The 13,113-nt window shown below is 56.2% G+C and overlaps 2 protein-coding genes across 5 annotated transcripts in view; both read right to left on the bottom strand.

Annotated features, from left to right (window-relative positions):
* Positions 1-13,113, bottom strand: part of LOC104656358 (nucleophosmin-like) — a 560,652-nt gene that overhangs the window by 274,920 nt on the left and 272,619 nt on the right. The window lies entirely within an intron of this gene.
* Positions 1-13,113, bottom strand: part of PAPLN (papilin, proteoglycan like sulfated glycoprotein) — a 38,951-nt gene that overhangs the window by 4,387 nt on the left and 21,451 nt on the right. Inside the window, exons 15-26 of the mRNA XM_030931544.1 lie at positions 11,682-11,762; positions 11,218-11,473; positions 9,947-10,067; positions 9,486-9,624; positions 7,959-8,436; positions 7,003-7,140; positions 6,444-6,568; positions 6,054-6,192; positions 5,290-5,427; positions 4,178-4,305; positions 3,975-4,083; positions 2,090-2,256 (exon numbers count right to left, since the gene is read on the bottom strand). Coding sequence (XP_030787404.1) covers positions 2,090-2,256; positions 3,975-4,083; positions 4,178-4,305; positions 5,290-5,427; positions 6,054-6,192; positions 6,444-6,568; positions 7,003-7,140; positions 7,959-8,436; positions 9,486-9,624; positions 9,947-10,067; positions 11,218-11,473; positions 11,682-11,762 — 2,019 coding nt within the window. The remainder of the gene's footprint in view (positions 1-2,089; positions 2,257-3,974; positions 4,084-4,177; positions 4,306-5,289; positions 5,428-6,053; positions 6,193-6,443; positions 6,569-7,002; positions 7,141-7,958; positions 8,437-9,485; positions 9,625-9,946; positions 10,068-11,217; positions 11,474-11,681; positions 11,763-13,113) is intronic.

The following is a 13,113-nucleotide window of genomic DNA, read 5'->3' as shown; positions in this document are numbered from 1 at the left end:
AGCTAATCGCAAACATAATGTCTAGATCCTCTTAACAGTTCTCTCACTGTGAATACTTCAACAAATCCAAATTGCCTGTAAGATGCATTATTTTTGGACCAAGAGAAAAACACTACCAATGAAATGACACAATTCTGAAACAATCAATTAGGATGCAGACCAACTTGAGAGATGTGAAAAGATGTGAAAAATCTGCATTTTGCTTTGTCTCAGAGCCTTGATTTGGTTATTATGTAGACAAGGTCAATTTTCTGGACATGATACAGGTGAAAAGTAGTCCCTGGAGTGTGGTGCTTCCGCCAAGGTTACTCCATCATTGTGCAGGCAGGCACTTAACTCACCAAGTATCTGAGTGTTGCGGCTTTTGTAGCTCAGCAAGCAGGAGGGAATGGAGGGAAGAACGGGCTGTAACGCTCCCGTTCACCAAGCTGCGAGGGGCGGGAACATTTGCCCCTGTAACACCCCCTTGGGGCTCCGCCGTTGCTGGCATCTCCGAGTTTTCCGGCTCCACCCTGTTCTTGTCTATACGTCAGCACCCAGCGCGGAGCCGCCACGGGCGTGGATCCGGGCAGGTAGCGCCAGCGGAGCACAGCCTGCCGGGCCGAGTGGGCGGAGCAAGACCGTGGGCCGAGCGAGGCCCGGGACAGAGGTCAAGGCGGCGGGCTGGCGAAGCAGCAGGAAGGAACCCTGTAACCCTCCCTCCCGCTCGCCAAGCAACAAGTGAGAAGCCGCTGGGTACCATTTCCTGCCACAACACTAGCACCTAGTGATGCCAAGCACTGAGCTGGGCCCTGGGGAGGCGAATCCCAATTGCTGCCTAAAGAGATCATAGACAGGAAGCCAACAAGTCAATCCCACTCACAAAGCAACATTTCAGCCACAGACATTCAACTTCTAGTACTGGCCAGTCTCCACCCTCAGCCTGGCAGCCAGGAGGCAGCCAGGCCTGCCCCTCTTAGTGTAGCCGTGCTCCTGGCATGGCGCCACAGCCCTGATTGTCAAGAATGCCCAGAAGACCAGGCAGGAAGGGTCCTGGCACCTCTGAGCCTGGCATACTCCACCAAGGTCTATATCAGGCCTGTGAGAACTGGCAGCTTGGCCCGAGGTACCATTCTGTCTTCAGTCCCTCAGTGAACAAAAACCAAGGACACAAGGAAGCACAGGCTGGGTGGGGGGTGAGCAAAGCCCTTTCCCCCTTTCCCTCTTGCTTATTTGAACATATCTCTTGTAAGTATGAACACTGAGCCACAGTCTGTTTCATCAGTTCTGATATGGACTTATTTTCACATCTCTCAAGTTGGTCTGCATCCTAACTGATGGTATCAGAATTGTGTCATTTCAGTGGCAGTATTTTTTTCTTGGTCCAAAAATAATGCATCTTACAGGCAATTTGGATTTGTTGAAGTATGATAGAGTAGTAGCTAGAGGAGGTAAGGCTACAATATCAAATATCAAATGATGCAAGTAAGAGGCCACTTAGGTACAAGTATAGTAATTTTGTGGGGAAAAAAAAACATGGGGAGTCAAAAGACATGAGCTCTAGTCCCAGGTGGGCCTCATTTGCTGTGTGACCAGTGGAAACACCACTTAGGCTCTCTGCATACCTGTCATTTGTAAAATGGTGGTGATAATCCCTGCCTTTTCCTTTCTGGGTTATATGGTCAAATGGCCATAAAGGCACTTTTCAGTCACAGAACCACCTTTTTGCCACCCTGATTACAGTGGACAGATTTTAAGTGGTCTACCTTAAGTTTTAAAATGAAATTCCAGGCAGGCATATGTCTCAAAATCGGTGAGTCTGAATGTACTGCATGCATTAATGTCTATTAAGCTATCTCCAGGGGCCCAGCAGAGCGTCATTTCCTTCATCTCCATTACAACCCTCTCAGGTGGTAGAGCAGTCCCACTGTAGAGAGGAGGAAAATGAGGCTCAGGAAGGTAAGCCCCTTGTCCCAAGGCACACTACCAGCAACTGGCAGAGTGAGCCAGGATTCAAACCAGAGTCCCTCAGACTGCAGAACCAGCCCTCAAGAACCAGTAAATATACAGGGGAATGCCCTTCCCATCCCCGGATATAGACCTTTCCTACCTGGTGAGACCACCTTCACCTCGGTGCTGCGGCTGACTGCCTGACTCCCCTGGTAGGCGCTGCATGTGTAGGAGCCCTCATCCCTGACCCGCAAGTTGTAGATGAGCAGCGTGCCATCTGGGGACTGGTGGACACGGTGGCCGTCAGCCTGCACAGGTAGCCCATTCCTGGAGGAGAGAGGACACTGGGAGAGCTATCAAGGGCCTCTGGAGGCCTGGGAGACAGAGGGAAGAGGTAATCAAAGGCCATTCTAGAGTCAGCCATTCCCATCCCTTGAGGGCAAAGAGGTGGAGGAGAGGGAGAAATCAAAAATGACCAAGGTTTCTGGCTTAAGCGGGTGACGGTGGTGCCCCTCCAACCTTGGGTGATCCAAGGCTGGGGTGAATGATGAGGTTATTTTCTGCTATTTCAAATTTGAGGTGCCTGTGAGATAGCAGGAGGCCTCAGATTTGAGGTGTGGAGCTCAAGAGTCCAGACCCAGATAGTGTGTCAGCATCGCACTGACTCAGCGAAGTGCATGTCTATGAGGTGATCCAAGTCACACAGGAAGAAACCAAGGACAGGCCGTGAGGCACATCAGAAGACAGTGGTTCCTGGAGCCAAGGGAAGGGAGAATTTCAAGGAGCAGCATACGGCAAGCAGAACAACACTACAGGTCACGTAGACTGCAAGGTGTCCAGTGGAGTTAGGGAGACAGGCAGTGACCTTGGCCAGGACAGTGTCCTGGAGCAGGGGCCAATGTGTGGCCCCACTGCAGGCCCTGAGAAGTGAGTAGGGAGATGAACAGGCAGAGGCAATCAATATGGACAGCTGTAAAGGGGACACTATGTCAGCATAGGGTCTGCAGGGACATAGAGGCTCAATGGAAGGTGGTTGTGAAGAGGGGAGTTCTATGCATGTTTGCTGCTGGAAAGATCCAGGAGAGGCCAACGTGGAGAAGCAGGCCTGACAAGCTGATCAGGGGACGGCTGGACTGAGCATACCAGTGGGGAAACCTCTAGCAGCTCCCACTGCCTTCCCTGGGCTCGAAGCCACACAAGACACAGATGCCCTCTGCAACCCCATCACCTCTCCTGGCCAGTGCATTGCCGGTTCCCATCCTGGTGTCCTCTCTCAGTGTCCACCTTTGGCATTTGCTGCTTCCTTTACCAAGAACATCCTTTGCCATCCTTAGCTATTATGGTGCAGCCAGAGTCATTTCCTGGCCCCCCCTTCCTTGACACTCCTCTGTGCACAGAGGGCACTTACAGCAAAACACATCTGGAGCTCCTGGGATGCTGGGCCATCTGCCTGAGAGTAGCCTGGGGCTCAGGTGACCCCAGGATTCCCAGAACCTAGCCTAGTCCTGACACATTACAGGGAGGGAGGGGGCAAAAAATGTCTACTAAATGAATGGACAAATATAAAACCGATTGATGTGGGGTAAAAGACCACTGAAATCCCCAAAGCTGAATGCAGTCCAATGGTTCATAGCCCCAGGAGAGATTTTGCCACGAGGGGACATTTGGCAGTGGGTCTGGAGACATTCTTTATTGTCATGACTTTGGGGAGGGTGCTCCTGGCATCTAGTGGGTAGATGCCCTGGATGCTGCTAAACATCCTGCAAAGCACAGGACAGCCCTCAGCAACCAAAACTTACCAGCTCCAAACTGTCAGTGGTGTTGAGGTTAGGAAACCCTAGTGTAGCCCAACCAGCAGAGAGTCAGTGGCCCTACAGAGCTTTGCTCTGTAGGGATGAGGGTGCTGCAGCCCTGTCCCCTGGCACCAGGCCTGGAAGCCGGAATGGAAGCAATGGTGACAGTGACATCCCTGGCAGAAAGGCAGACATCCACACCGGAGGTTGTGAAGGTCTGGGGGTGGTGACGGCTTGGAATAGAGCCTTTACCTGGACCACCGAATGTTCACACTTTCTCCTGCTACCACACACAACAGCCTGGCGGTGTCACCTTCTGCCACTGTCACAGTAGGGGGCAGTCCTGAGATTGTCAGCTCCCCTGGGGACAAGGACAAGTCATTGTCAGCCACTATGAAGATCCTGACCTACCCATGCCACCTGACCTCAAAGGCCACTCAGGACTGCCACTTTACCCAGAACTCTGAGCTGGACCCATCGCTGGTCTCGGTCCCGCCCGTTGAAAGCAACACAGGTGTAGAAGCCGCCATCTTCCACAGCCACTCGGCTGATGACCAGGGAGCCATCAGGCTGCAGCTGGTGTCTGGGGACCAAGTACAGCCAGTTGGCTCCAGCCCAAGGAGCCTCCCCTCTCCTCCAGCTCTGTCCCTCGAGCATGGGGTCAGGGAGGGAACACAAGGTCTTCCAGGTCCCTGGTGAGAGGCTAAGCATCCCCTAGTGTTCGGTGGGGTCTGATGGAAGGACCATTTGGCCTCAGACTTTACACCTGTAGCTGCTGGCGCTTTCAGTGGTGCGATCTCAGTTCACTGCAACCTCTGCCACCCGAGTTCAAGCAATTCTGCCTCAGCCTCCCAAGTAGCTGGGATTACAGGCATGTGCCACCACGCCTGGATATTTTTGTATTTTTAGTAGAGATGGGGTTTCAGCATCTTGGCCAGGCTGGTCTTGAACTCCTGACCTCATGATCCACCACCCATCTCGGCCTCCCAAAGTGCTGGGATTACAGGTGTGAGCCACTGCGCCCGGCCGAAAATGTCTGGCTTTTAAGCTTCGCAATATAAACCATTTCAAGTTTTCTGAAACAAAAGTTCGATTTGGGTTTCTAGTTTTTGCTATACTCATTTAGTGGGCTCAAATGCTGCTTATAAGCTGTGTGATATTAAGCTTCTGTGTGTAAAATGGCGGGAAAACAGCACCTGATCAATAGGCCTTTTTTGCAGGTCACTTGATAGAGAACAAGCCTCACACTCAGTGCCCGCTCAGTAAAGGGTAGCGATTATGATTACAGCTGGGAATGTGTTCTGACTCCATTTCCTCCTTCTGCCATCACCTCTGTTAACTGGCCTCTTATTTCTGTCCACTAACCACATTCTGGAAAGGCCCAGAGACTCAAATGTTAGCCAACCCAAGGAGCCCTTTGCCCAGCTGCTCCATCTCTCGAAAGGCCCTGGAGTCCGGCTGAGAACTGGCCATGACGATGCCCAGCAGCTCCCTTCCCCGGTGGCCTCCACAGGATAAGGTGGGGCTGGAGGCAGAATAGGAGGAAGGGGAGAGGAGTCAAATAAACCTGGGAGAAGAGACAGGCTGCCCATCTCTCTGCCACTCAATGGCTGGGGGCGGGAAGCCTTCAGCACGGCAGGTCATCCGGATCCGCTGACCTGGACTGGCATCCAGCACCCGGGGCTGGTTCTGGTCCAAACGCAGCCTGCCAAACAAGCAGCCCACAGCATGAGGCGCCCTTGCCGCTGCCCCCGCCCACTCCCATGGGGACCTCTGCACAAGCCTGGTGGCCCCCTCTCCCTCTCCAGCCAGATTCAGCTTTCTAAAATCCCCTGCCTTGTTCTGGTTAGGAAACTCAGTAACTACCTGGGGTGAAGTCTAAAGCTGCCTCCCCACCACCACCACCCCCTCTGCCCATCCACCATGGCTGGCCAGACTCAGCCACCAGCCAGGATCCCCATCTGTCACCCCCCATCCCGCACACTTGCCACTAGGTCTCTGAGTTGGGCACCCCCTCCGGTCCTCCACATCCCCCCTGTAAACTGAACCACTCCTCAAGGCCAGCTCAAGACGCTCCCCAAAGAAGCCGGCTCAGGCCCTCTAGCTCTGTGTGCCCTTCCCTTCCTCAGTTCCTGAGTCCTGAGCCTGTGGAACTGTTCCCAGAAGCTTCCTCCTCAAGAGGCCCAGCTCTGGGAACCCTGTTTTTCTAGGCCTGGCCTCCCAGAGCCCTGAGCAGGGGCCAGCAAGGCCTGGTCACAGCAGACCTCCCCCTCCTCACCCACTGAGACCCCCGGCCCTGGCCCTGGCATGGGGGAGGGCAAGAGTTCTTACCTGTTGGCAGGCTGTGTGTGTGAAGAGGGGATGGCCCCCAGGGCCCCAGCAGCCCCCGCTTGGCCAAAGTCCTGACCTGGGTCCCTGAGCTGAGGGATGCGGCTCAGCTCAGCCTCAGACAGCACGGCCATGTCATTCCCTGTCATGAGGCCAGGAGAAACAAGGTGTGAGCTGTGGGGAAAAGGGAGTAGAAGGGAGGGTGGGCCATGAGACCAGCAGGGACTTACGGAGAAATGAGGGCTACAGGGTGGTCCCTGCCAGCAGGAGGAATTGACTCAGGGAGACACCCTGGGTCCCTCTAGCGTGAGGCAGCCCTCGTGTAGGCACCCCATCCTGGCCTTCCCGCTTGGGCCCCTGAGAATGCACTGGTGGGTGGGTGGGGACAGAGACCTATGATGCGAAGCTGGATCTTCTGGGAGTCGTGGCCTGGCCGGGTGCTGCCACAGCTGTAGGTGCCCTCGTCCTCTGCCTGCAGGGGGTGGATGATCAGGGAGCCGTCGGACTGCAGCCTGTGCCTAAGTGGGGTGGTGTGGGGGGACATGAGCTCTGGGATCCCAAAGTCAACGGAGTCTTCCCTCAGCCTCAGTGATCCTGCCAGAGGAGATCAGAGTCCACAGGGCACCCTCCCACCCCAAGCAAGCCTGGGGAATGCTTCAGGGGAGGCTGTCACACACACACCTGTCAGGGGGTGGAGGGCGCTGTCACACACCTGTCAGAGGGGGTAGGGGAGCTGTCACACACACACCTGTCAGAGGGGGTGGAGGGCGCTGTCACACACACCTGTCAGAGGGGGTAGGGGAGCTGTCACACACACACCTGTCAGAAGGGGTAGGGGAGCTGTCACACACACACCTGTCAGAGGGGGTTGGGGGGCTGTCACATACACCTGTCAGGGAAGGTGGGGGGGGCTGTCACACCTGTCAGAGGAGGTGGGGGGACTGTCACCCACCTGTCAGAGGAGATGGACTGGCCATCTTTCTGCCAGGCAGCCTGGGATTCCGGGGCAGTGTCGTCTGAACAGGAGAGCCGCACCAAGTGCCCCAGGGCTGCCTGCACCAAGGAGGGCTCCACACCTGCCAAGCTGATCCTGGAGAGGTAGGAAGTAAGATCTGCTGACTGGCGTGAGCGCCAGGACCAGAACCGCCCTAAGCAGTGTGTTCCACGCAGACAGCTTGGGGCCCATCCTGTCACAGGCACTTTCGGGGTTAGAGGGTCCCTATGGGAGGCAGAGCCCCAGAAGTCCATGGATTCAGGAATCCACCCTCCCCAACCTGCCCCCAGTGCCCCCATGGATCGCTGCCTCAACCTGTTCTTGTAGCGGCAACAAGGTAGGTGCAAAGCCCAGGGGCTGGGGAGAGGTTGGGAGGGACAGCACACACTGGGTTCATGTGGGGGCTAAACCACACGCTCGACCCATGTGGAACACAACGTTTTTAATTTTGTTTTTAACCTTCCCAAATCCCTCATTAATATGACCCAGTCCCAAGAGTCATCTTGACCAGAACCCACACCTGTGATGTATACAGGGCAGGAGGTAATGCCACCATTTTACAGGTCAAGAAACTGAGGCTTGGAGAAGTTGGGTGACTTGCCAAAAGTCATGAAGCCAATAAGCTTTTCCGGCCAGACAGGCCCCAGGGTATATTAGTGAGCTCTGATGGAGAACCCCGGAGCCCCCATCTGTACAGATATCTATTAGACATCAGAGTAGCCTCAAGTCTCTGAAGCCCCAGCTTCTCCATCTGTAGAATGATGGCAACAAGGCCCACCAGGCAGGGCTCTCAGGAGAAACAGAAGTTAGAGATGGGGAGGGAGGGCCGGCTGACTTCAGGTTTTAGCTCCAACTGGCGCACTCCTGGCCTGGGTGTCCTAACCCCCCGTCTACCTGGGGAAGGTAGGCCTTACCTGTAGGAGGAGCTGTGGAAGGGTGGCGCTGGTGATCCGGCATCTCCACCCAGTCCAGGGGCCCTGGGCCCAAGCTCCTGCCCCCATGGCCATTCTCCAAAGGCCTGGGTGTGGGGGGCCTCCCCTTGCCCAGGCTGTTGGTCTTGCCGCCAGAGACCACCAGAAGGCCAGGGCTTTCTCTGCACCACAGCCCCTGTCCTGTGCTGGTTGGGTTCCTGCTTGCCTGCAGGACTGCTGCTGCCACCAACCATGTGGGTGCTCCTTCCAGAAGCCCCAGGCTGGGGACGACGGGGCCCGTGGAGAGATCCCTGGCAGCTGCTCATGCACTCTTGCTCCGAGGCAAAGTTATTGGCATTGCCATGGCAGCCGCCATACCAGAAGCGGTTACATTGGCCCACAGAAGCAACGAAGTACCAGCGGGCAGCCCAGTCTGCGCACGAGCCATGGGCACTGGGCAGCAGGCACCGCACAGGGTAGGCTGCGGGGCACAGGTGTGATGTATGTCACCGAGGTGCCCAGTACTAAGGCTGCACCCTCCATCGCCTCAGCCTCCGACTCAGGAAGCAGGCCTTTCCCCATTTACAAAGCACGTCTACACCCCTGGCTGGGGGCCTGACCTGGCCCTGGGATGCAGGACACTTCCACCAGTCTGTCCACGGTGCAGACCTGCCCCGGGCTGGTGCCACAGCAGCCTTCACCCACAGAGCTAGAGCCTCGGGGAGGTCAGGCCCAGGGCCCCCTGGGCCAGCTCCCTTGGACCCCTTGGCCTTTCCTGCCACCAGACCACCTGGAGTCACATGCAAAGTGAGCCCAGAAGGTGAACCTGCCTGCTTAGCTTGTGATAGGGACACAGGCCTGAGCCACCCAGGGCGTGCAAAGATGCCCAGGAAGGGCCTGCCCTTGTCCCCAGGATGCGGCACTGACTGGCCACTGAGCCCACCTCCAGCACCCAGCCTGCCATTCCAGCAGCCCTCGCCAGCATGGCCTGACCCACCTCTCCACATTTAGACATGACCATGGGTGCCTCCTGCGAGCCCTGACCACAGCCCTAGCCTGGCCTTTGAGGTCCTCGCAATGGTTCCCAGCAGCTCTACTCATTCATCCAGGGCTGCAACCTCAAAGACCTCCCTGCCCCCACCCTCCCTCTAGCACTCAGCTCCTGCTACTCCACACACATTCCAGGCAGGGTCAGGGCACTCCTGCCCATCCAGGCACTAACTGCCCTGCACCAGCTCTGCCTCGAAGGGGCTGACTCCCAAGCATGAGACTGGCATCCCAGCCCCTTGGGATTCCCACTTCCCACCCTCCCCAGTTCCCAGAAGCAGCCAGAAGGCCACAGGCTCAAACTGCTAGATGCAAGAACACTCTGGCACTGCTCTCTGGTCTGGCACCTAGCAGGTGCTCAATCAACATTTGTGGAAGGAATGAATAACTGAGCCAGTAGGAAGGTCTTGGTTCTGGGTGGGGGCTGGAGGCATGGTGGGAGCAGAGTCTACCCATCGAGGAGGAGAGGGGGCATCCACTCACCATGGCTGGGCTGGCCCACACAGCCTTCCCCAAGAGGACCGGCTGCAGTGGCCACGTTGTCGTAGCAACAGCCAAACTGAGAGCCCCGGCACTCACTGGGCTCATTCTGCTGGGCCTGGGGCTGGTGGGTGTTGTGGACCTGGGGAGGAAACCCATGACTGGGAAGTGGGCAATGGATCTGGCCATTGTTGGGGACTCTGGGCTGCCATAGGGAGGATGGCAGGAAGGAGAGGCCAGAACCCCAGCCCAGGGGAGACCAGAGGCCAGGAGAATGTTGGATGAAACCCTGATCCGCCCCAGGCCCATCTTTGAAGCCTGGTGGCCTCCAGAGGATGACCCAGGCCAGCAGGTTTGCAGGGACCTCCTTTCTCCGAGGCCAAAGCGGCAAAGATCCTGGGTCACAGTGACACGGAGCAGGCTCAAGGGCTGGCCTCCTCCCCTCCCACAGGCCAGACACTTACTGTAGAAGCCACTGCCCTTGACCTGGGCCTGCTCCTGGTGCTGTCACTGCCGTACAACTTTGTGCAGCCAGCGTGATGGGGCCCCTCAGCGACAGATACCCTGTCAGGGCAGCACCCGTACCTAGGCAGACATCACACAGCCCCTCACTGCCCAGCCTGTCCCCATCCTCCCTGCATCCCAGGACCCAGGCTCTGAAGCTCCCCATGGTGGTGGCTGACAGGGTGGGAGAGGATGTGTCCCCATGTGCAGGGCAGGCCATTTTGTGTGCCGCAATCTCTGCCTACATCCACCGGATCTTAGCAGCTACCAGGGAGGGCAGTCGTAACACAATAAGCGGTGGCTGTGCCCCTCATCACTGGCAGAGCGTCAATTGCACAGCCCACAAAACCAAGAAGGGGGATGTTCATCCCAGTCCGACCAAATGTCAGTTCACAGCAGGGGTTACAAAACAGAAGCAGATGGGAGACGGGGCAGAAGAGGGGGTTCAAAGGAACCCAGCATTGACTCCACACCCACCCACCAGGTGCCAGGAGGCAAGGTGAAAGGAGGGAGGGTGCCCAGCGCCCACTCTGTGCCAGGCACACTGTGATGCACTTCACCCTCACGGGGGCTCCATCATGACTGTCATCATTCCCAGTTCTCAGAAGAGGAACCAAGATCACAGAGGTTAAGTCACGTGGCCCAAGTCACCCAACACACAGCCGGCATGTGTCTGAGCTGGGAACTGCCCCCAGGCCAATGGCCACAAAGTCTGGGTTCAGAAGCACCCAGTCTCCTAGATAGCACACTGGGGATGCGTTCAGGGCAGGCCATGGAAGGAGGAGGGGCAGAGGGAGGACACCTGCAGGAGTGGGATGACTCAGACCCAATCCACAAGGCAGGCGTGGCGGGGGCTGTTATGAAGACTGTGAGGAGTTGGTCGGCCCTCGTCCAGCCTTTACCACGGGTTCCCTGAGCCTGGTTAGATCTGAGAGCTAGAATCGCACCTGGAGCCTTCTCGGAGTTCTCAGGCTGTGTTTCCACAGGCTGACATTCTGCAGCAAGGTGGGGGTTTGTGTCCCCACTCGGCACATCAGGAAGCTCAGCCACAGGAAGCCAAGTCCCCAAGATCCCATGCTCAGGGCAGCCCAGGGAGGAAAGCGTGGGCATCCTGTTCCTGAGCTGTGCACACCCACCCCAGCCCTCTTCTGACCAGAGATGTTGGCTCACCCACGGGGCCTCACCTTCCCTCTTTGATGGGGCAGGAGGAAGACCTGTCTCCAGCACCCACCTGCTCTGCTGACAGGGGACCCCAGGGCAGCCTTGCCACTGTGGCCCGAGAGACGTTGTGTGGCCATCGGGGCAGCACCCATGAGGACTGTGTCTGCAGTCATGGGGCCCTGAGCCCGACTGTAGGGGTTGCTGGTGTAGGGGCTGCTGCAGAGAGGGGGCAGGGCCCAGGGCTGACAGGTGGGTGCCTCGTTCTCCGCTGTGGTCACCCCCGGCTGAGGGGTGTTCCTGGGTTGCCCACCACTGGCCTCTGGAGTCTACAAAGAAGAAGCAAAAGACACACAGTGCCTCCACCTGGCTCCTTCCCTCCACCCCTGACCACGCTGGACCCCCCTTCCTCCGTCCCCTGGACCATTCTCCCCTCCACCATGGCTGCACCCAACTGTGGCCTCCACACCCCCACAGACCATCCACTCAGACACAAATACTACAGGGCTGTGAGTGGGGATGGGACCAAGCTCTCACCTGAGGCAGAGGACTCCTGAGGGCCCAACAGCATTCGGGGGTTGCTGGCAGGGGTGTGCACATCCTGCATGCTGGGGACCTCTGCAGGGAGCCAGGAGGTCCATGCGGGATGGAAAGGGAGGAAGAGAGGATGGGCCTGAGCTGTGGCCAACCCTACCCAGCACTGGCTTCTACCCCACTGCCCAGGCAGGGCCCGGGAACCTGAGACAGCCCAAGGGAAAAGGAGCACCACCCGGGATTTCAAAAAACGCCCAGCCACTCTTCAAAAGTCTCCAGTCACACAGAAAATGCTTATCTTTTTTGAGACAGGGTCTCTGTCACCCAGGCCGAGATGCAGTAGTGTGATCATGGCTCACTAAAGGCTCAACCTCCTGGGTTCAAGTGATCCTCCCACCTCAGCCCCTGAGTAGCTGGGACTACTATTTTTTTTTTTTGTAGTGATAGGGTCTTCCTATATTGCCCAGGCTTGTCTCAAACTCCTGGGCTCAAGTGATCCTCCTAACTCAGCCTCCCAAAATGCTGGGATTATAGGTGTGAGCCACTGCACCTGGCCAAAAATGCTAATCTTACATGTTCAGCAAAAAGTACCAGATATAAAATGTGCACGTGTTATGATCCCAGCCACATGAAACAAAAAATGGAACATACTTTAAAAGAAAAATTGGATTGATGAAAGGCAAACAATCCAATTTTCAAAAGTGGGTAAAGAACTTACGCATTTCTCCAAAGATGATACGCAAATGGCCAACAAACACGTAAAAAGATGCTCAACATGATTAGTCATCAGGGAAACGCAAATCAAAACCACAGTGAGGTCCTGCTTCCCACCCACTAGGGTGCCCAACATCAGAGTTGAAATAACACACTAAGCCGGGCGCGGTGGCTCAAGCCTGTAATCCCAGCACTTTGGAAGGCTGAGGCGGGCAGATCACGAGGTCAGGAGATTGAGACCCCGGTGAAACCCCGTCTCTACTAAAAATACAAAAAAACTAGCCGGGCGAGGTGGCGGGCGCCTGTAGTCCCAGCTACTCGGGAGGCTGAGGCAGGAGAATGGCGGGAACCCGGGAGGCGGAGCTTGCAGTGAGCTGAGATTGGCCACTGCACTCCAGCCTGGGCGACAGAGCAAGACTCCGTCTCAAAAAAAAAAAAAAAAAAAAAAAAAAAAGAAATAACACACTAAATGCCACCAACCTGTACACTTTCAGAGGGTTAACTGAATGTTATGTAAATTTCACCTCCATAAAAAAATTCCATATTTTAAAAAATCGGATGAATAGACAAAGGGATAGAAAGAGACTAGATAATGAGCCAAGCATGGGTTCACGCCTGTAATCCCAGTGCTTTGGGAGGCCGAGGTGGGCAGATCACTTGAGGTCAGGAGTTCGAGACCAGCCTGGCCAACATGGTGAAACCTTGTCTCTACTGAAAATAC

Source organism: Rhinopithecus roxellana, chromosome 5 (assembly GCF_007565055.1).
Source record: "Rhinopithecus roxellana isolate Shanxi Qingling chromosome 5, ASM756505v1, whole genome shotgun sequence".
In the NCBI taxonomy this organism is placed as follows: domain Eukaryota; kingdom Metazoa; phylum Chordata; class Mammalia; order Primates; family Cercopithecidae; genus Rhinopithecus; species Rhinopithecus roxellana.
The sequence above is the reverse complement of the archived record's forward strand: the minus strand, read 5'-3'. Positions and strand labels throughout refer to the sequence as shown.